Genomic DNA, 23777 nt, shown 5'->3' with positions numbered 1-23777 from the left:
GGGAATAGACAGGTGCAATTTCAACGGCAATTAAAGGCGGCCTGTAAATCTCGCCAGAAAGGGAGAAATAGTGCCGCACGGAACACCATAGCGCCAGCCAGGGGAATTGGCTACAGCATCAGGAGATGGCGTAGATACTCTACCTATGACGGGAGCAAAGTGGCTGGGAACAGACAGGTGCAATTGCAACGGCAATCGAAGCGGCCTGTACATCTCGCCCGGAAGGGAGAAATAGTGCTGTATGGAACACCCCAGAGCCAGCCAGGAGTAATGGCTTCAGCATCTGGAGTAGGTGTAGGTACACTACCTATGAAAAGGGGCAAGGCAGCTGTACAATTGCTCTTAACTCCCCAACCTACAGGAGGCGATAGCCGAGCTAACCGCTTGCCCAGAACAGGAACCCCCTGTAATGAGGTAGAGTGGCGAACACCACCACCAGGATGGGGACCCTGTGGAAACACTCTCAAATATGTAGAGGATAGCCCCTGGTATAGGGGAACCAGGAAGGCTTGTCAGGGACAGCCTATGGCAGTGGTGCAGGCATCCCCCTGTTAAGGAGAAGGCGTACGTATCAGAGACACCGCGTAGGTGACTCAGTATGCTAAACACGGGGACGGCTGCCTTACCTGTGCGGTTGAATACCTGTGCGGTCAGGGGAGCACCATCCGAAAATCCACTAGAGGGGATACCAACCCTGGGTAGGAAAGGTTCCTCCGTCCACATTCGTCTTGACCTCCCAGAGGGCTTCTGTATGGAGGAAGACCGCCTGATGCTCTGTTCCGAGGGAATCGGCGCAGAGGTGTCCCCAGAGGCAACGGATGGGGTGACAGGAAGGATTCGTCACCAGCCTCAGGCCTGTCCTGGGGGGGATCCGAGGAGGGGTGGTACCCCGTTGAGACCACCCGAGGGAGTACCGTGAGCTACCCCTAGCCGAACCCGGGTGCAGGTACCCCTAACTGAGCGTGCCCCATCTGCAGGGAGGACCCTGGGAGGGCAGAGGTGGCCGCAATTTGGATTGGTAGCGGCCAGCGACACCGCCAGGGAGAGGCGGTCAAGGTTCCCATGGCATTGACACGGAGGGAGCCCATTCATGGGGGACCGACACAAAGGGATTGTTCGGGGAAAGGATCTGGGAAGAGGTACTGCACCCAGCAGGGACAGGCTGACCGCACGGCAGCCATTGTTAGACCCAGAGAGGTGCAGACAGCGGACGCACGTGAAAACACGTGGCGACCGAGGAGAGGCTGGGAGAGGAGATGCTCAAAAAGCAGCCAGCAGAGGCTGTCTATCCTGACCCGGACGCCCTGTTCCCCCAAAGAGGCGCTGCAGCAGCTTGTCCCCCCAAAAGAGGTGGTCAGTAGGGCTGCAGGGGACAAAGCAATTGAGGGGAGGGAAGGGGTTAACCACCCCCTTCAGCAGAAAAAACACGTTAGCCCAGGAAAGGGTGAAGAGATAGCCCCTCCCAAGGGCCGGGCGGGGCTCAGAAAAGCCCGGGAAGCAAGGAGGAGGGGCCGGGAAGATTGCGGCCTAGCGGGCCCAAAAGCCGGGGCCTCGATTTATAAAGGCGGCCGGGAATGGAGCGAGGGGGGGCGGGGCGAACCGCGGCCGACAGAGGGCCCACCGAATCATAAAAATAGGTGAGGAGGGTAGGGGGGGAGAAGCGACACCTAGGGACAGGTGGATCAGGGCAAACGGAGCACCTGGGAGCCGGGAACGGGCCACAGAAGATGAGGCCTAGTCCCGGCAGAAGCCGGGGACTAAAGTAGCGGAGAAGCCAGGGAGAAGACTGTGTGGCCAGGGAGGAGAGAAAAGACCAACCAAGGGGGAAGAGAAGGGAGGGGGAAACAAGAATATAACCCCCCCCAGAAAAAAGGGGGGGTTGGCTAGGGGGAAGATGGAGGCTCCCCAGGACCCCCAGCTAAGGTGGATCCCATCCCCCTGGCCACAGGAGGGAACCTAACCCTGGGGCAGGGACAGGGGAGTATACTCACCATCAGATATACTCACCATCCGATGTCTTCGGGCGCAGCAGGGTCACCCCTTCGGCAGACTCAACACGGAAACCGTGGGAATGCCGGCAAGCCACTGCGGATGCAGTCCGTGGGGACTGGGTGACCGGCGATGGTACCGAAGTACGCGCCCGCAGGGGGGCAACTAAAGTGGAACACGATGGAGCCCCAGCCTGCAGCAGGTATAACGGTGGAGAACACCGAGACCTGCGGAAGAGAGAAAAAAGAAAAGAATAAAAATAAAAAACAGCAGAACCTGCAAAAAAGCAGGACAGGTCTGCCTCCTACGGACACTAGACTAAAACTGAATAGCCTCGTGCCTGTGGAGAGGGTATAGCCCACCTGGGAGGAGCCAACACTTTTTGTGTCTAGTGCCTCCTAGTGGTAGTTGGACATATACCCATGGTGCTGTGTCCCCCAATGCCATGCACGAGAAAGAGTACCTGTCAGCAGAAACTTAAATAAGGCACATGGCCTTGTAGTGCTAGCTCAGCTGAAGGTAACATCAGGACCAGTGAAGGGTCCTCCTTAAATGGTCTGATGGCTGGGGGTTCCACGTCTGGTCCCCCTGCTCACCATTCACCACCCCAGACATGACAAAAATGGAAACCTACAACGGAGAGCTACACCCATGTGTGACCACTATCTCTTCTGAGGAGCCAAATCCAGTGGACACACTATAAAGCATCACATATAGGAATCACTTCATAGGCAGCCTACCTTCATCTCTTCCAAGGTTTGTATGCGCACTCTGTTCTTAAGGGCAAAAGCCGGAGACTGCGGCATGGTTAATGGCAGCGCTATCTTCCCAGGAACACCCTGAAACATAGAAAAAAATAATAATTAAAACTACATTAGAGGCTGAATGTTACTATGCGATATGCCAAGCAGCTTCATACTACTGACCACTATGTCTGTCAAGATCTTGCTGGGACAAGGTTTGGAACGGAAGGTGTATGACTCTTCCTCGCAATCTTTCTTCTCCCGCTGCTGCAGTCTCTTCTCAATTTCAAGGTTAAATCCTATAGGTTTGGTGGATTCTTTAACAGGGGGTTTCTTTGGAAGGATATGGTTACCTTCCAAGATCTTTGTGTTGAGCTCCTGGGCTTTAAATTTATATCTAGTGAAAAAAAAAAAAAAAAAAATTATATATATATATATATATATATATATATATATATATATATTTTAAATAGACCGATAAATCTCTCTTATATGGAAACAAAAGTATGGAGTACAGAAAAAGCTGCATGTTCAGTTTCTGTCCAGCGCTAACAGTAGACAGATGCCGGATCTGTGCACTGAAGTGATCTGCACATAGATTTGTGTCTGGCTGCCGGACTATAATAGCCGGTCGGGCACAACTGACGCAAGTGAAGTGGGCCTAAGACCTCTCTGACAGTGAACAGTCATTAAAATGGTTGTTCATCTTCTGGGAGTCTCTGCAGACCCCCCAATGGCTGGACCTGCAGAAGCATACTTACCTGATCCCTGCTCCTTCACTACCCCATTGTCAACATCTGGTCTGACAGCTGCCGCCAATGACTGCCCACAGTGATGACCATCCGCCTTCATGTTGCATGACCAACAGATGTAACACAAGGGGGCAGGACACTGTTGCAGCATCAACCCAGATGTTGACAGCAGGAAAAGGAACAGTGACCCAGCAGTGGCAAGCAAGTATGCTTCCCTCCATAGGACTGGCCACGAGTGGGGTGGAGTCTGCCGAAAAACGCAGAAAAGGTGTTGAACAGGATTTGAGTGAAGAAATGAAGAGGAAGCTGAGAATAATCCTCTGGGTTACATACTGCTGTAATTTATCCAACTCTTCCGCTTCCAGTTCTGCAGAGCTCTTGCAGTTAGTTGGTCTATGTCGCTGCTTGGTCTGTAGTAGAGGGGTTTTTGGATGTGTGAGTTTTAACTTTACATTTTTCACAGGTGATGGACCTGCAGCAAAAACATTACAAATTTTAAGAGAAGCTGTAACATTACGTGAACTCGTGCGACTCAACCCTCTGATATACCAACCTTCCATATCCTTCTGCCGGCTGCGCATGTGGAAGCGCTGTGGTGTCTTTTTGCAAAAAGCTATAATTTGCTCAGCTGTAGAAACATACTCCCCTGTTGTCTCCTCGTGTTTCCTCTTGTTGCCCTGTGACAGGTTGAAAGGTTTGGGTATGGTACGACCACCTTTTGGTATACGAGCCTGAAAGTTAAGATACCGCTCCAGTTATCCCAGTAAAGATATAGTAGATATATGGAGCTTAGGTTTATAGGGATTTTTTTTCTTGTCAGAAAGAAAAAAAAAGAAAAAACAAGATTCAACACATTCTCTGAAGTGGCTATTCAGCAATGGTCATATTGCCCAGTCGGAATAACACTTAGGCGCAAACCCATGGCCACTGTGGCAAAGAGTATTACATGGTGCCCAATAAAACTATCTATATATAGGCAATACATACAGGTGCATCATGGAATACCTTAAAGGGGTTCTCAGGGCTTTTAATATTGATGATCTATCCTTAGGATAGGTAGTCAATATCAGATCAGTGGGAGTCCGACACCTAGCACCCCCGCCGATCAACTGTATGAAGGGAGACCCGCAGAAATAGACATTGGGGGGGCATATCTAGTGCTATGTCCCCAATGTAGGAGATGGGCCAACCCCTTTAAGTCACTTCTTCATAAGCAACTATCACAGGGTGTCAATAGGTTTGTACAATAGCAGGAAATCTGATAAAGGCCCCTAAGGCCTGCCATCTTTGTACGCCTATTATGGTTAACATGTGATGCTAGCAGGTATTGTATTTGGACCCATTACTCTCTCTCCCCCTCCCCCCCCCCCCCCCCCCAAATTAAAGGGGTATTTGATTTTTTTTTCCAATATTTCTGGCTTACCCTAAGGATAGGCCATTAGTATTAGTATCTGAATGGCAGGGATTCAACATCCCACAACCTACCAGATCAACGGGTAGTCCAGGTTTTTAATAAGCAAACCAAAAACATACAGATGTTAAACAGTCAAGTGGACCTTGAGGGGGTTAGCCCAGGAAATTCAAACTCCAACTGATCAGACACTTATCACCTATACTATGGACAGGTCACAAGTTCCAGTATTTTGACAACCCTTTAAATGCCAAAATATGCTCAGTACCTTAAGGGTTAATGTAAAACTTCTGACACTATTGTTTTTTCCCATACAGTACTATTTAAAACAGCTTGTAGTCGCAGTGTTTCTCATGAATACTCACTGGAGAGGGTGGGTGTTTGCGGAGCTCGGAAGTAAAGTCCACCTGTTTGTACTGCTCCCCACTTGTCTCCTCTTGATGTCTCTTAATCCGATCATCTGTGTGGAAGTGAATATCTACAGGCTTAGTAACCTGAATTGGCACCTTCTTCAAAACTTGACCTGTAGGTGGAAAGCAAGAACTTACAGTAGCTGAAAAGTGTGGGTGGCACGTGGCCAAAGCAAGATACTAATGGACTCATGAATATCCTTGTGCTACAGCAATTACATTTCCCTACCCGATCCAGCCAACGCAGATTTCAGGGACTCCTCATTCTTTTTCAGTCTTTCTGAAAGTTCTTGCTGAAGTTGCTGCACCTTCTCAAGTTCTTGTTCTTCTGAGTTCTTTACCTTTAAGGCCATATTCTTCCTCCTAGATGGATAAAAAAAAAAAAAAAAAAAAAAAAAAAACACCATATTACACCACAAAGGTCCTGTAAGATCACACTCTACACCTCCTATTTTGATGCACAAGTAATTAGGTTCTCCCAACTGTAAGGCCTCGTCCACAGAACACTAGTGTGAACTTAATAGGTACATGCGCTGTCCTCAGAAAATGCAGACAGCACACATCCGTAAAAAGCGGAAATATAGACGAGGCCTTAAATTGAGGCTGGAGAAGTGGCTTGATATTGCTCCCCAAAAAACACATGTGCAGGTCAGCCCACACTCCCATCTCCCATGTCTACAATAAGGTCTACCTGTACACTTCGAACAGAAATGACGTACTTGAGAACTGTGGGGGTTGATGGCCGGGTCAGCTTGGACTTTGGTTTGGGGGATGTTTCTGACACACTGGTGGACAACCCTTTGTTGACTGTGGGGTCTGTGGATTTGCATTTGATAGCATTCCTGGAAGAGAGATCACACATTAGGCACATGTGGAGGATTTTATCATTTGGACTTAGGTTGCTGAAGCCTAGCAGATACTTACAACCTCTGCCGCTTATAGGGAGGGTGCTCTTCCTGTTTAGGAGTAACCTTTTTCCTTTCAGCTCTGATTTTCGCCAACTGCTTGCTCCTCTGTTGTGCAGACAAATGTTTTGAAGACCGTCTAGAAAGAAGAAAAAAAAAAAAAAAAAAAAAAAAAGTGTAAAAAAATTTAAAAAAAACATTCAAAAAAATGCTCAACAACTTTCCAAACAAATTTGTTGTACACAACTTGTAAAATTTGGTATATGATAAGGAAGGTTCTCCAACCCTTTAATGAGATTTGTTTTTCAAGTTTCACCAATTTCAGGATCTCTGCTAGTTGTCAGTAAAGGAAAGCACATCGAGGCTGAAAGCAGATTCAATAATTCTCATATATAAGGACTTGCTACAAACGTCAGCTAGACACAACAGCAGCAAAAAGGCCCGATAGTTCACTACAATGTACTGTAGAGCTAAGGATTGTCCAGACTGGACACCACTGTAACAAAGCCTCACCTGTGAGAAGTTAAAGCTATATGAGTTTTCAGACTATATACTGTATGTAAACAAGCGTTTCCATATACTGACATCAGGCCAATATCCTGAAAAGTATGTAGAATTGAACAGTTCTGTAGCTTTAAAAGTAAAACTTACATTTTCAAATTAATTCAGGATTCTGCTGATTTCCAGTTACCATATGGCAGTGCATTATAGGGTAAAAGTTAAAAAGAACTCACGCAAAATATTTTATTCTCCGACACGCTAGAAAGGTACATGTAATCTCACCAGTGACCCCATTTGTGAGCCATCCTCTCCTGTTTCTCAGCTGTGTCATGTGACCAGCAATCAGACTCTCCAAATAACAGTGTCTTATGCGTGTGGACAGGAAGTCAGTTTCTCTATGTACTCCTATAGAAGACTCTCTCAGCTGGCCCATAGGAACGAATAGACGTAACTGACTTCCTGCCCTGTGTCAGTTGGAGATCAGAGAGCTGGTCACATGACAAAGCTGAGGATCAGTAGGGAGGGAATAGCTCAAAAATCCAGTCACTTATGAGCTGATTACATCATGTACCTTTCCAACAGGTCAGAGAAAAAAAAAACATTTTTGCGGGAGTTCTTCTTTAATGGAGTTGTCAGACTGTTAAAGGGAACCTGTCGCCTCCAAAAACCACCCCAAGACTCCAGCAATACCTGACAGTAGCCAGCAGCCTGTTTCCGACGATCATTTTCTTCCTGAAGGCCGATGCGGCTAAAGCTCAGAAAATGTTTTTATCCCCTGCCCGCTTCTCTAGTCATGCTTGAAGTCAAGGGGGCAGCGGCCTCCTTGCTTCAAGTCAAGATAACCACGCCCCCTTCCCTGCCCCTTCGCCGTGACCGACAGTTCGGATGGCTTTGCCGAACTCTGCATAAGCGTTTTCTGAGCTTTAGCCGCATTGGCCTTCAGAAAGAAAATGATCGTCGGACACATGCTGCTGGCTACTGTCAGGTACTGCTGGCGGCTTGGGATGGTTTTTTGGAGGTGACAGGTTCCCTTTAAAAAGATTGTCTGCTCCCCTGAAGGATTTAAAAACCTATTAAAAAAAATATTGGTCGCAAAGGGGATTTGCAGCCAAATCTGACTTCTTTCCCCAACCATACTACATATGTCAGTTCTTGGGGGGGGGGGGGGGGGGGGGGGGGGGGGGGGGCTTTGCATGGAAGGCTTATTCTACGTTTTAGGTGTAGAAAATTATCTAAAATAGAAGACAGCAAGGGAGCCTAGATTTAGGCCGGCTGTGAAGCAAACTGCAAAGCCAGGTAGAAGGCGAGCTGTTTTTTTCTGAAAATGGCTGTGACACGGTCCGCTGTGTTTGGACAGCTCGCAGCCAGGAAGAAGGAGACACCCCCTGAGAAACGCAGGAACGTCCCCCTCCCTGTACCGAGGATATTGATTAGCATAGAGGGTGCCTATAACAGAACTGGGGCACAAAGGGGCAACGGAGCAGTATATCAGCAAAAAGAAATAGCGCTATGACATCTAATCTTGGCCTACAACGTGAGGTATTGATTTTAGAAACCCCAAACTGATGAAAGGTCCTCTTTAAAGAGATCCAGTCACCCAAAAATGCAATGCAATCTGAAAGCACCTTGTTAGAGCAGAAGGAGCTGAGCAGATTGATATACAGTATATATTTTTGGGGAAAAGATAGAAATTTAAAAATTACAAGTTTTATTGTATCTGCAGCCCTATGAACAGCCATCGGTACAGAGAGGAATGGCCATCAGTGACTGGCCGCCATCTCTGTATGCATACTTACACACAATCCTAGCAACCACCGATATCCCCTCCCTCCTGTACCAATTATCTTTTCACTTCCTGTGAACAGTTATAAGTGTATGAATTACAGGTTTTACGGAATAATTTCCTGCAAAAATATAGATCTGCTCAGCTTCTCCTGCTCTATAACACAGTGCCGTCAGATTGAATTGTCAGGACCTCTAAGGTAGACTTGCACTGCACATATGGCGCCATGGTGGCTATAAACCATTATACATTTATCTGTTTTTACTTTCAATTACTGTATGCACTGAACATATTGGGGGTCATTATAGCGTTTTACACCTGTTTTAGTCTCATTTTAGATCATTTTAAGGAGCATTTACCAATTAATATACACCTGTTTTGGGGGCATTTGTGCCACATTTGACAATATTCAGTTTTAGACTCTGCCTTAAATGGTGGGGTGCAACGATTTTTTGAATCAAGTAGTTTTTATTAAAACATTTTACCCTTTTGTACAGATAAGCGTACATCAAAAACACAGTGACATAAACAAATGAAAGCCCAACTTGGGCACAATAATACACAAAGTATAAACCCTGAAGGGTACCCCCCCCCACCCCCCCTTTAACCCACACCATACCACAATGTCTGCTCAGTTTTCTCCTCCAAAAATCCTGAGAAACATCCATCTCAGTTTCTACCATAACCCGTTCATCCATACCGTCCCATTATCATGTTTCACTTCATCTTATTCTAGGCAACCATCCTAATTGCAAGGACAGAAGACGTCCAGTGGGAAGTCCTGGCGTACTCAACCACGGTCCCCATATAGATTCAAACTTCTTACTCACACCTCTTTTATAATACACCCCCCTTTCATGCCCAATTATCACATTCATACGAGCAATAAATTCCTCCTTAGTTGGTACTGCAGTGCTTATCCAGTATTTGGCTATTAATTTCCTGGCTTGATACAGTGTTCTACTAATGCCTATATTGAGATCTGTTGTGAATTCGTCCTGTAACAAGCCCAATACACATATCAAAGGTTCTACTGGAAGTCTGATCCTGAACACCTGAAAAATAATATCTAGCACTAGATTCCAAAAGGGACCTATGGCAGTGCACTCCCAGAACATGTGCATTATATGTGCCTCCGCCACATCACATTTCGGGCAGTTAGATGTGTCACGTACCCCTATTTTATGTAGGAATTTAGGTGTTCTATAAACCCTGTGTATTAAGTATAATTGTGACAATCTGTGTGTCTCACACAATGATAACAAGGGGCTTTTAGACAGTATTTCGGACCACTGCGCATCATTCAGGGGGCCAACCTCTTGGGTCCATTTTCCCCTAACATTCAATGGAAAGTGGTCCTGATAGAATGAGAGTAACAACTTGTAGAAGCCGGAGGGGTGCAACGATTTTATTAAAATAGTGATATCGTGGGTAGACCTCTGCCTTCTCACAAATTTTGGGCTGCACTTTTGCACCTAATTCATGGGCTGATCAATGAGTAGTCTAACCGCACACGATCCGACAGTGCCCTGACGACTAGAACGACACATCGCCCAATTCATCACCTGCTGTGCAACTGCCTAAAAATACTATGCAAAATAGTGACAGGCTAATCCACTACGTTGGTTTAATCGCATGCTAAAAAAACCATGAGCATGATAAGCGACCCCCATTATCTCACGCGCGCTTACCTTCTGGCATGTGTTGCCGGAGTCTTCTGCTGTTTGACGTTCCCTGAATCACTGACTGCATTCTCATCTGCAAAACAGATCAGGGTAGAACGTATAAATGCTATGACAGTCTGCAGACAATGCGTCTTCTAGGGCAATCTCTGCCACCTTCCCTCCCCCCAACCTCCTAGTAGAGACCAGCTGCACCTGTGTTCCGAAAGGCCATCTACATTTCATCTTGTCATATGCCATGCCAATAGCACTGACTAGGGCAGTGTCACCAACTTTGGATACCCTTTTATTAGCGCTTAGAACTGCTGTAAAGAGTGGACCCCTCATAAGAAACTCCATGCATAGGGAAACCCTATAATACTAGGAAGAGGGTAGTACCAGCTTTACACCAGCGGCACCCCTGCATTATAAATGCCCAGCAAAGCTTCTTGATAGCTGCCAACACCAGCCAGCAGAATTATGACTGCAGTTCAGAAAAGTAATAAAATTATGTACACAGACTCCATCAGCAGAATAATGAGTACAGCTCTGGAGTATTACACAGAACGTAACTCAGGAGCCATACAGGATAAGTAATGTAATGAATGTACACAGGGACTGAAATCATTATGTAGATTTTATATCTTAAAGGGAACCCGTCACCGGGATTTTGGGTATAGAGCTGAGGACATGGGTTGCTAGATGGCGGCTAGCACATCCGCAATACCCAGTCCCCATAGCTCTGTGTGCTTTTATTGTGTAAAAATAACATTTGATACATATGCAAATTAACCTGAGATGAGTCAGAGCTTGAAAATATGACTCCTCTGGTCACACAAGTAAGATATGACTCTTGTTAATTTGCATATGTATCAAATCGTTTTTTTTTGTTTGTTTTTTTTACACAAAAGCGCACACAGCTATGGGGATTGGGGATGTGCTAGTGGCCATCTAGCAACCAGTGTCCTCAGCTCTATACCCCAAATCCTGGTGACAGGTTCCCTTTAAAATAAAACTGTAAAATGATGCTCAAAATATAGACTTCACTGATCTAGCATTACCTGCTTGTGCCTGCGTCGCGCTCCCAGAGTCAGAGGGGGGTTCGTTTTCATCTGTCATTTGATCTGCAGCACAAGAACATTTTGCAGTTGGCAGAGGAAACTCAAGGGTTGGGCGATTTGGCTTAAAAATTAAAATAGATCCCCACCACTTAAAGGGGTTGTCGGAATTCAATAAACTCAGACAGCCCCTTAAATATGCCAAACAACATGGATGCAATGCTTATCCCTTTTCTGCCCTGCTTCTTCCAGTGCTCTGTCCTCCCCACATCATCTGCCTGGCTGCAGCATTGCCAATCTACGTACAAAGATCACTGTGCAGCCAATCACTGGCCTCTGTAGGGCACAGGACATGACTGCTGCAGACAGGTAAGCAAACAGCAGCAGGGAAGGACCAGTGTTCGGTGCTGAAAGGGGCAGGGGAGAAGAGGAGCGCAATTACAGGACATCCCCTTTCAAGGATTATTTTAGGATTCCTCCTGAGGATAGGCCATCAATAGTAAACTCCTGGAATACTTTTCTAGGATTTTCCTATTGATGACCTAGCCTCCAAATAGGCTAGCAATATCAGATTGGTGGGGGCTGACAATCACCGATCAGCTGGTAGCTACACATCTCCGTACACTCAAATGAATAGGACTAGAGCTGCAGTACCCAGGCATGGCCACTACACGGTATACTGGAGCTGTAGTTGCAGTGTCTGGTTCTGACACCCCCCCCCCAATCTATCCTAACGGCAGGTCATCAAAAGCAAAGTCCAGCAGAAAAAAAAAAAAAATTATTTTTTTTAAAAAGTGACACTCTTAAAGGGATGCCTGACAACTAGAAACGTCGTACATGCCCCAGAATACTGTAAAATTATAGTATACTTACCTTTCTCGCGCACCGTATTCTGCTCCACCTGTTCAGTCCTCCTGCCATTGCTTGTTTACAGGCTCCAGTCCAGGTATATGCCACATAGCCGCTGCAGCCAATCACTGTCCTCAGCAGTAAACCTGAAAGTCACTGATGCAGTCTGCAAACAAGCATCAGCAGTAGGAGGACCAGATGGGTGGCACAGGTAATGGTGCTGGAGAAAGGCAAGCATACCATAAGGTATTATTTTACAGCATTCGGGGGCATGCTCGATATTGAATTGTCTCAGACAACCCCTGTAACGGGGATGTCCAGCTGTTTAAAAGCGTTCTCAGAGTTTTAAATACTCGTGACCTATAATTGACAATAGATTGAATAGGGTCGTTGCATCTATTTTACACCTGGATCAATCCGGATTCATACCTGGGAGATCCACATCAAACATTAGGAGGGCGCAAGTTATCACGCAAATTGGTAAAGCCTTAGATAAACCATGGGTTTTGGCTTCTCTGGATACAGCCAAAGCCTTTGACTCGGTGGAATGGCCGTATTTACTGGAGGCACTAAAATGTTTTGGTTTTGGCCCGTATTTGCCCAATGGGTACAAATGTTATATAAGCAGCCTAAAGTGAATGTACTGGTGAATGGCTCACACTCAGGTCACTGAACTAGGTAGAGGGACAAGGATGTCCTCTGTCACCCCTCCTGTTTGCAGTCGCAATAGAGCATTTAGCACTTAGACTGAGACAGGATGGGGTCTATAGTGGTATCTCCTTAGGGGGCTGAGAGGACAGAGTTGGGCTGTACGCTGACGATCTGATCCTTTTTATGGATAGGGAAGAACAGTCATTACCTAGAGCGATTGAGTTGATTGAAACTTTTGGCCGTTTCTCTGGATTGCATATTAATTGGTCCAAGTCGGCTCTGATGCCTCTTAAGCCTGAGGGATGGCCTACGATATATTGCAATCTTCCAGTGGTGGATCGGTTTAAATACCTAGGTATTATAATAACTAGAGATCCCCCCTAGCATATACTTTGAACACAGAGCCCTTATTCTCTTTATTCACTAAGGCCTCTTTCACACTTGCATTGTCCGGATCCGGCGTGTACTCCACTTGCCGGAATTACACACCGTATCCTGAAAAACGCAAGTGTACTGAAAGCATATGAAGTGTAACTATGCTTTTAGTGTTACTATGGCAGCCAGGACGCTATTAAAGTCCTGGTTGCCATAGTAGGAGCGGGGGAGCGGTATACTTACAGTCCGTGCGGCTCCCGGGGCGCTCCAGAATGACGTCAGAGCGCCCCATGCAATCACGTCATCCATGCGCGTGGGGCGCCCTGACGTCACTCTGGAGCCGCACGGACAGTAAGTATACCGCTCCCCACTACACTTTACCATGGCTGCCAGGACTTTAGCGTCCCGGCAGCCATGGTAACCATTCAGAAAAAGCTAAACGTCGGATCCGGCAGTGCGCCGAAACGACGTTTAGCTTAAGGCCGGATCAATGCCTTTCAATGGGCATTAATTCCGGATCCGGCCTTGCGGCAAGTCTTCAGGATTTTTGGCCGGAGCAAAAAGCGCAGCATGCTGCGGTATTTTCTCCGGCCAAAAAAACGTTCCGGAACTGAAGACATCCTGATGCATCCTGAACGGATTTCACTCCATTCAGAATGCATTAGGATAAAACTGATCATGATTCTTCCGGCATAGAGCCCCGACGACGGAACTCTTTGCTGGAAGAAAAGAACGCAAGTGTGAAAGAGCCCTTAGAAATTTGCAGCATGGCCATCTCTCCCTATTTCACTGATGGGGCGCCTGAACCTCATAAAGATGGTCCTTCTCCCCAAAGCTTTATATGTGTTGGAACATGCAAGCACGACCATCCCGAGGAGGTTCTTTGATCGCCTTCACTCTATGATGTCCGCCTTTATCTGGGGAGCGGCTAGAAGGAAATTGGCGATCCGTACTTTGCAGAGGCCTAAATTGCAGGGAGGGGCGGCACTTCCAGACCTGTTTCTGTACTTCCTGGCGGGGCAGCTGCGTTACCTCGTTTCTTGGGTGTCCTCACAGCCTCTCCCCAATGTGGAGTTCTATCTACAGGATTTCCTCCAGTTACATTCCCTATGGCCAGTATTGGAAGATATTAGTCTGTTCCACAGAAAAGCCCTTCTATTACATAGGTTAGCCCATCAGGTTTGGGAGGCAGCTAAGCTAAAATCTTATACCGATATCCCGGACGTAGTGCCCTTGTGGGAAAACCCTATGTTCCAGCATTTAAGTAGGCATGATGTCGCTGCGATGTGGAAGGAGCATGGAATTCTGACCCTGGGTGACCTATATGAGGGAGGATCCTTGAGATCCTTTTCTCAGATCCAGGAAAAATCTGGTACTCCAAGACACATGTTCTTCAGGTATTTACAGATTAGACATGCCCTCTCTGCACAGTTTGGTAGAGGTTCTAGAAAGATTTCTAACTATCCATTGATTGGAGTGCTCTCCACACAAGGCCCTAGAGGTCTCATATTGGCTATCTACACACACCTCAACCACAAAAATGAACATGTCCCCTTTGACCGTAGAAGATAAGTGGAGGATTTGCATTCCATCTCTTTCTGATACAGAATGGACCGAGGCGTTAGCAGCTCCTACAAGAGTGTCTCCCTCGGTCAATAATAAGATGGTACAATTACATATACTTCATAGAAGCCATCTCACTCCTAGTAGGCCGTTTAAAATGGGTAGGACTGAGAACGACAACTGCCTAAGATGTCATCAGGCCGGTGCCAACTTTTGGCACATGATGTGGGATTGTAGACTCATACAAAATTTTTGGAGGGATGTGACGTCCTTATTGTCAGGTTTAGTGCCAGGAAATGTTCCCCTTTGTCCTAAGATGTGCTTGTTGGGAATTATAGATTAGGAACAGTGGTCTCACCATCAAAGGATATTTTTGGAAGAAACTTTATTTCTGGCTAGGAAGGCTATAGCCCTTAGGTGGATGGCTGATAGGATGACTAATGTTGACCACTGGAAACAGGTAGTAAATCAGATTATTCCGTTAGAAAAAGTAGTCTACATTCACAGGGGATGCCCTCAGAAATTTGCGAAAGTGTGAGGGGAGTGGTGTGCGTCCACCAATACGCTAAATTCTCGATGAGATTTCATATTTATATGCAGACTTTGATGGGAAATGTAGAATATCTTTGTAGTCAATAGTCACCTGGGATAAAATCCCTGATCTGGCATGCGTGAAACTGTTTAGGAATTGTATTGGTATACTGTCAGAAGCCCTGCTGCGTCCAGGGGAAATTGTAATTACATCAAGAATAATGTACCACAAAATGTTTTATTTTTTGTATTTTTTATGATTGTTTTAAGTCAATCTGTATGTTGACTCTGTAATTTCTTTATTTGGATTTATTGACATGCCAAAATGTCATGTACTTTGATATTGCACCTTTATACTCCAATAAAACGAGTTTAAAAAATAAATAAAAATACTCTGACCTATCCAGGATCCCCACAACCACCACAGCAGCATTGCGGCCTCCTCTCTGCTCACCATGCACAGCGCAGTCCATTGTATAGCAGCTGTACTTGGTATCACAACTCAGCTCCATTCACTTCTATGGGGCCCAGCTGCGCCTAGGCCATGTGACCAATGAACATTTCATCACTTCTCCTAGGGAAAGCAGCCAGAAAGCCACAGCGCTACTGCAAGTACCGCTGCTTTCTGAAATAGCTGATTGGCGGGGATCCCGGCTGTTGGACCCCCACCGATCAGATACCGATGACCTATCCTGAGTATTGAAAACCCCTCAATTTTTTTTTAAAAGGATACTCAAACTAAATTTGTTTCAAGGTCCCCTGCCCACCTCCGATTCTCTGTCCCTCTCAACATGCAGGAAATGACTCAGCCAATCATGTCCTGCATGTCACGATGGACCAGGAAGCAGACGGTGGATTATCAGTTTGGCAAGTACGTTCTGATTTATTATAACACCAAAATTTAGAGGACACTTACCAAACCAGGAATCTGCATTTTGATCTTCTTCATGAAAAGAACCAAAGTCGATATACGTGGAAGGAGCGTCAAAAGAGTAGTTTTCCTGTAAGCCCGACATGACTGTCTCCTCCCCAGCTAACAAATCTTCGTGGAATCAGTTGTGCTGTATTAGTCTGTAAATCCTGTATCGGAGAAAAGGGGGAATTTACAATACAGAAGGAAAGCCTATACAGTGGGCTCTCCATGGCATGCTGGGAGTCAGATGGGAGCAGCACTGATCAGGGCTGTGGGGTTGGTAGATAAATGGTCCGACTCCTCCGTTTTTGGTACTTCCGACTCCGCTGTATTTAATATGCAAATATATTTTACACATTCCTTGAAGGAAAGAAAGGCAACATACATGTCATTACCACAGAACTACTGGCTAGGAAGCTGCTGCCTTCTCCTTTGTGTGCTGATCTTCTGCTGAAGATAGGGCAGTGGGAGGATCGGAGAAGGGGCATCTATTGTAAAACATGATTTCCCCAGTAGAATCCCATAGTCATGTTTAAAGTTTAAGCTAACAATCTGAGTTTACAAGTTTTTATAGCCTTAGCTGAATAACAGCAGTTTTTCAAATGGTTTACAGCTTCAGTCTTGAACTATTGACTATCCATTCCCTTCACTTATACAAGGGTCTAGTCCTGGAAAAAACATTTACTTAATCAGTTATCAGTGAGGCTAGGTTAACCATGGGCACCACTCACTGTAGTATGCGGTAATCATATCTAACTTGTGGGTATTGTTAAAGTATTCCAATCATCTTAAATCTAGCGCTGTACTACTTACTACTAACTTCTTGGCAGTCAGGAGAACGGGTGGGCGCTCGTAGCGTAGCTCACTATGTCACGCGCCTGCTCTGCCCACTTTATGAATGAAGCAGGCACCTGGCCCCACTGCCATTACAGAAACAGATGCCGGCCCCCTCAGAGATCTGTGGATGACACAAGACAAGATGCCCCCCCCCCCATAACCGTGCCATCCACAGGTGGCCCCCCCCCCCATAACCGTGCCATCCACAGGTGGCCCCCCCCCCCATAACCATGCCATCCACAGGTGGCCCCCCCCCCATAACCGTGCCATCCACAGGTGGCCCCCCCCCCCATAACCGTGCCATCCACAGGTGGCCCCCCCCCCCATAACCGTGCCATCCACAGGTGGCCCCCCCCCCCATAACCGTGCCATCCACAGGTGGCCCCCCCCCCCCCATAACCGTGCCATCCACAGGTGGCCCCCCCCCCCCATAACCGTGCCATCCACAGGTGGCCCCCCCCCCCATAACCGTGCCATCCACAGGTGGCCCCCCCCCCCCATAACCGTGCCATCCACAGGTGGCCCCCCCCCCCATAACCGTGCCATCCACAGGTGGCCCCCCCCCCCATAACCGTGCCATCCACAGGTGGCCCCCCCCCCCATAACCGTGCCATCCACAGGTGGCCCCCCCCCCCATAACCGTGCCATCCACAGGTGGCCCCCCCCCCCATAACCGTGCCATCCACAGGTGCCCCCCCCCCCATAACCGTGCCATCCACAGGTGCCCCCCCCCCCATAACCGTGCCATCCACAGGTGCCCCCCCCCCCATAACCGTGCCATCCACAGGTGCCCCCCCCCCATAACCGTGCCATCCACAGGTGCCCCCCCCCCATAACCGTGCCATCCACAGGTGCCCCCCCCCCATAACCGTGCCATCCACAGGTGCCCCCCCCCCATAACCGTGCCATCCACAGGTGCCCCCCCCCCATAACCGTGCCATCCACAGGTGCCCCCCCCCCATAACCGTGCCATCCACAGGTGCCCCCCCCCCATAACCGTGCCATCCACAGGTGGCCCCCCCCCCCATAACCGTGCCATCCACAGGTGCCCCCCCCCCCATAACCGTGCCATCCACAGGTGCCCCCCCCCATAACCGTGCCATCCACAGGTGGCCCCCCCCCCATAACCGTGCCATCCACAGGTGGCCCCCCCCCCATAACCGTGCCATCCACAGGTGGCCCCCCCCCCATAACCGTGCCATCCACAGGTGGCCCCCCCCCATAACCGTGCCATCCACAGGTGGCCCCCCCCCCATAACCGTGCCATCCACAGGTGGCCCCCCCCCATAACCGTGCCATCCACAGGTGGCCCCCCCCCCATAACCGTGCCATCCACAGGTGGCCCCCCCCCCATAACCGTGCCATCCACAGGTGGCCCCCCCCCCATAACCGTGCCATCCACAGGTGGCCCCCCCCCCCATAACCGTGCCATCCACAGGTGGCCCCCCCCCCCATAACCGTGCCATCCCCCCAATATAACCTTTTTGTGAATTTAAACTTGTTTTTTATTCCAGTTTAAATTTAGTAGGAGTCTTCATTTTTTGCTGACTCCAGGTACCCAAAATTGCCTCCGACTCCACAGCCCTGGCACTGATACTACTCAAGTGAACAAAATCGGTATGGACCCTTCAAAATCAGAATCAAAGACCCTCCCCCAACCCATTACACCAATTACCCCCCCCCCCACCAATTCCACATCTCATACCCCTTTTATTCTACAATGACATCCCCACAATCTTTCTATCCCTCCCTCCAAAACACCCCCTACCTAAATCAGAAATCCTTGCCCACCCCGATTCTGCATTCCCCCCATAATCCAATGCTTCTGCCCTAACTACACAGCCATCTCACACATTTCACCCCTTTTAAGCCCCCACTCTCCAATCTCTTGTGATAACTCAGTAACCCTTCACCCAACTGACCTCCCTTATCCATATGGTTACAGGGCGACATGTTGCAGTAAAGTTGCAAACTTTTTTTGTAACGATAACAAATAGCGCTGCGACTGTCACGCGGCATGCCGCTGTATAGTCGCACCCTTAATGTCAATTGGTGCACCCCTATCTATACAACCTGCGAGACCTGAACCCCCCACAATCTCAGCCTCCAATAGTGATCCAGAGCAACGTTCACCATTAGAAGCCCACCATCGGTTACAACCTTCCCAAAACTCAGCGCACCCCTCCTTCTGACATAGTACAATGCAGCGTGAGCCTCGCCATTTATATTGTAGATCATTTTATTTAACTTTTTTTTTTTTTTAAATAAGTATACAGCGTCTTCCATAAATTCACATCATGATGGTATACAAATGTACAAACAGTACATAATAGTAAGAAAAAAGAAAAAAAAAAAACACAATAGCTATGCCACATCTAGAAGCAAATGTCAAACATCTCCTAAAGTTGTAGTTTTGGTAGGAATGGATAATTACTAGTCACATAAATTGACCATTTTTCCACCTGTTGCCAATACTGGGCAATTGTAGATCATTTTAAAGCCCAATCCCCTCCCCCATTTTCCTGCATTCCTCACTCCGGACTAAGTCCTGTACATGGAATGCCAAATTCTAACTGATCCCCCCCAAAGATCCATAGTCCACCCCCTGAAAGTCTGGTCCTCCTCACAGATACATCCAGAGCCATCTGATAAGGGCCTGTACCTCAATATCATATTCTCCATCGCCCCCCATTCCACATGTCATAATGCAATGCCCCCACCCCATTACCAAGCGGTCTCCCTTAGCTCTCCTTTGGGGACTCTGGACACTAGGTTCCATTCAAGCTTTCAGAGACACCCCCTCCCCCATCTCAGCATTACACGCACATAGGGCAGCACCCTGAGAGCAATAACAGTGATGTAAAGACAAAAAATATATAATTAATAATAAATGGAGCCATTGGGTGCCAAGACTACTTTCACACCTGCGTTAGGTGCGGATCCATCTGGTATCTGCACAGACTGATCCGCACCTATAATGCAAACGCTGGTATCCGTTCAGTACGGAGCCGTCTGCATAACTCAGTCAAAAAAAAAAGTCAATGGGGGACGGATCCGTTTACAATTGCACCAATATTGTGTCAATGTAAACGGATCCGTCCCCATTGACTTACATTGTAAGTCAGGAAGCATCCGTTTGGCTCTGCATCGCCAGGCGGACAGCAAAACGCTGCAAGCAGCATTTTGGTGTCCGCCTCCAGAGCGGAATGGAGGCTGAACGCAGCCAAACTGATGTATTCTGAACGGATCCTTATCCATTCAGAATGCATTGGGGCTAAACTGATCCGTTTGGGACAGCTTGTGAGAGCCCTGAAACGGATCTCACAGGCGGACCCAGAAACAGCAGAGTGAAAGTAGCCCAACCTGAAAAATTTAGGAGTCAAATGAAATATTTAGTCGGCAAGTTTAAAATGCATATAATATAGCTGGGATGCTTAGGAGCACTGGGTTCTCTAGTCTAAGCTACAACCCATGCAGTTAAAGGGGTTGTGCACTCATTTCCATGACCTGTCAGTAGGGATGTCCCGATACCAGTATCGGTATTGGGGCCTATACTGGACATTTGCACGAGTACTTGTACTCGTGCAAATGTCGCCGATACCTCAAGGCCCAGATCAGCGTTCGCAGTAGCGGTGTGTCCAATCTTCTCTTCCGGGCAGTGGCGCTGCTCCCAGCCGATCAGTGTGGGGACGGGACTTCTGTGCAGCGGCTCCCAAGTCCCATGCAGTTGCCTAGCACTGGGAGGAAGTTAAAGCCACTTCCTCCCAGTACTCTGGTGGATCTGCATGGGAAGGATTACAGCAGGCCAGGTGGGCATGGTGCATAAAAAGGAGGAGACATTCTGTTAATTTCTCTCCATTTCATGTTAAAATAGTGAATTGGAATTTGTTGTAAAAACATTACCACACCGTAATTGGTATCGGGGAGTACTTAAATAAAAGTATCGGTACTCTGTCTTAAAAAAAAAATTGTATTGGGACATCCCTACCTGTCAGGCTAGCCAGATTCACATTGGTAATCCCTAGTGCCGGGTCCTGGCTTATTCTCTTCCAGGCCTCCGCTGCTTGTCTTGGGTTTCTCCATGAAAACGTGTGGCAGCAGTGGCATCAAGACAATCACTGACCACAGTGTGAGCGGCGGACGTCTGCAGCGCGTGTCCGCTGGATGAAGGCCTTTTTTTTTTAAAGAGGCAGAGCAGCGGAGGGTCTAGGCGCAAATGGCGACAAGACAAAGTCGCATTGGCAACCATTTTGGTTGCCATCTGGAGCACTGGCGTCCGCAAAACAGATTACGTCCGTATGGCATCCGTTTTTTGTTTTTTTTGCGGATCCAGTGTAACAATATCTGTCCTTGTCCGCCAAACATACAATTTCTATCTTTTTTGCGGGGCTACGTAACAGACATCCGGACACAGAAACAAAATACGTTTGTGTGAAGGGTGTATTCACATGCAGCAGATTTGTTATACAAATTTCTGTGACCGAAACGCACTTCCAATCTGAATGGGGTTGTTCCTGCAGCAGGTGCATAGTTTACTGCCTTCAGTTGAATGGGACAGTCACAGAAATGTCTCCAATAAATCTGCCACGTGTGTACACACCCTTAGACACCAGAATTACTGTAAAGGATTTACTAAGAACTAAGGGGGAGATTCATCAAACTGCTGTAAAGTAGAACTGGCTGAGTGGCCCATAGCAACCAATCAGATTCCACCTTTCATTTCCCAAAGGAGCTGTGAAAAATGAAAGGTGGAATCTGATTGGTTGCTATGGGGAACTCAGCCAGTTCTACTTTACAGCAGTTTGATAAATGACCCCCTGAGGGATTTTCTACAATCATAAAACTTTCATAAGGGCTCATGCACACAGCCGTTCCGTGCATTGGGGACCGCAATTTGCAGTCCCCAATACACGGGCTACAGCTGTGCAGCGGCCGGGACAGATCCAGACCTAATCAACTTGAATGGGTCAGCATGATGGGTACCACATCTCCCTGACCCAGTCAAGTGAATGGGTCCGTGATGCAGGGTGCACGCGGCCGGTGCCCATGTATTGCAGACACGCTGTATGCGGGCCGCTATACGGCCACGTGCATGAGCCCTAAGGCTGTATTCAGGTGTATTATGCGGCGGTGCACCAAAACTGCAGGTGTCCAGTCTAAACAGTCACTCCCAATTATTCCGCCAGACAAGAACATTTTGGGGCGCCATATCCTCTGTGCAGCAGTTGCCCATAGCAACCAGTCAGCCTGCAGCTCAGAGAACATGAATGGGTCCGTTTGGTTGCCAAGGGCAACTGCCAAAAAGCCATCTCCTACCCACTGTAGTGAGCGCCTCACACGCAGCCATCTGGAGCTGTCGCCGTCTCTCCTCGCGTCCCGAGGTGGGCGCGGCAGCCCGGACTTCAGCGGTCACCGGGAAGACAGCGTGGAGGAGGGAGAGCACAGACCCGGTGTTCTATAAAAAAATAAATAAAACCTTACCCCGTTAAAAATCCCTTACCCCTCGTGACTTCCCGTGACGCGGCCGCAACGGACATGATGAAGATCAGCTGGAAGAGGGGGTGTGCGCCTCAGCGCAAGCACACTACCACAGGTTCACAAGCACACTACCACAGGTTCACAAGCACACTACCACAGGTTCACAAGCACACTACCACAGGCAAGGTAAAATTACAGGGAGCACTGAAGAAGCAACCACTAAATGCGCATGCGCGACCACCAACAGCTAGGCTCCAGGAAACACTGCGCCTGCACACAGAGCCTTAACCACCCCAACCACAGCGCCCCCTGCAGCCAGGTGCTAACATATCCCTCAGTATTCCCCACAGATGGCGCTGTGATGCCAGGAGTACCAGCAATTCCAGGCGGCACAGGAAGAATACCGGTCCTGTTGTGGGGCGCCTGGCCCGGTTTCTCGCCCTTGCAGTGGTTGCCATGTTTCAGGGTTCCATGCTGGAGGCCCCCTGATTAAAGATACGTCCTCCGTTCTCCAGCTCCCGCAGATGCCGGCTCTCCGCCCGGTCCCTTGTTCCCCGACCACCAGGACTTGCTGAGGACCCCCGAATGCCGGCCTTCATCATCCTAGCAGAACCCTGACCTCACAGCCCCGTACACACAACCCAGGGTCTAGGCGCAAGTGGCGACAAGACAACAAAGTCTTGTCGCCATTTTGCTATCCTAGTCGCATTGGCGACCGTTTGGGCCATCTGGAGCCCTGTAACACAATGCAATGTCTTCCTGGATAGGTCAGGTAGATGACCGGTCTTACAACAACACGCGCCCATGCAAAAGGCCCCGTTACCCACCGACTCCGGCCGCTTCCCCGGTCTCCAGGGCTCCTCGCCTGCCCAGCTGATGCTCCAGCAACGACCCCACACGTTATCAATTTGAAACTAGTCGCTCGTTCCAAACTAACCAATCAGAGCGCCTAGCGTCGCAGCCTTTTGTGATTGGCCCGTCAAATGGGAGAAGCGAAACCTTGGAACTCTGGGAAATGTAGTAGGCCGATATGTTTACGATGGTTAATGAGAGCGGGCAGGAAACTACACCTCCCAGAATACATTGCGTTTGTGTTGTGTTCGACGGTCTGTACAGCCCGCCTTCTTATATTGGTAGATTCTCAGTCGGTTATGTAGTGTTTACTCTGAAGAGCCGCAGTTATACATAAGATACAGTTAATAACACGTTATCATATGCACAGGACACATTAAAGGGCTTCTGTCACCCCACTAAAGTCATTTTATTTTTTTGGGCTAGTTAAATTCCTTATACTGCGATATATGAATATATAATGGTGTTACTTACTTTCCTTCAGCAGTTTCCTATAAAAATGAACTTTTATAATA

At 48.0% G+C, this 23777-nt stretch overlaps 1 protein-coding gene across 2 annotated transcripts in view; it reads right to left on the bottom strand.

The window, feature by feature from the left end:
* Positions 1-23338, bottom strand: part of TPX2 (TPX2 microtubule nucleation factor) — a 29937-nt gene extending 6599 nt beyond the window's left edge. For both annotated transcript variants that reach the window (XM_044273128.1, XM_044273129.1), the window contains exons 1-12: positions 23238-23338; positions 16099-16262; positions 11217-11279; positions 10186-10252; positions 6230-6349; positions 6025-6147; positions 5535-5668; positions 5261-5418; positions 4038-4215; positions 3818-3956; positions 2916-3129; positions 2730-2828 (exon numbers count right to left, since the gene is read on the bottom strand). In XM_044273128.1, coding sequence (XP_044129063.1) covers positions 2730-2828; positions 2916-3129; positions 3818-3956; positions 4038-4215; positions 5261-5418; positions 5535-5668; positions 6025-6147; positions 6230-6349; positions 10186-10252; positions 11217-11279; positions 16099-16198 — 1395 coding nt within the window. In that variant the 5' untranslated portion in view covers positions 16199-16262; positions 23238-23338. The remainder of the gene's footprint in view (positions 1-2729; positions 2829-2915; positions 3130-3817; positions 3957-4037; positions 4216-5260; positions 5419-5534; positions 5669-6024; positions 6148-6229; positions 6350-10185; positions 10253-11216; positions 11280-16098; positions 16263-23237) is intronic.
* Positions 23339-23777: the final 439 nt, after the last annotated feature.

This window comes from Bufo gargarizans, unplaced genomic scaffold, assembly GCF_014858855.1.
Source record: "Bufo gargarizans isolate SCDJY-AF-19 unplaced genomic scaffold, ASM1485885v1 fragScaff_scaffold_41_pilon:::fragment_2:::debris, whole genome shotgun sequence".
Taxonomy (NCBI): domain Eukaryota; kingdom Metazoa; phylum Chordata; class Amphibia; order Anura; family Bufonidae; genus Bufo; species Bufo gargarizans.
Note: the sequence above shows the minus strand (reverse complement) of the source record. Positions and strands in the feature narration are given on the sequence as shown.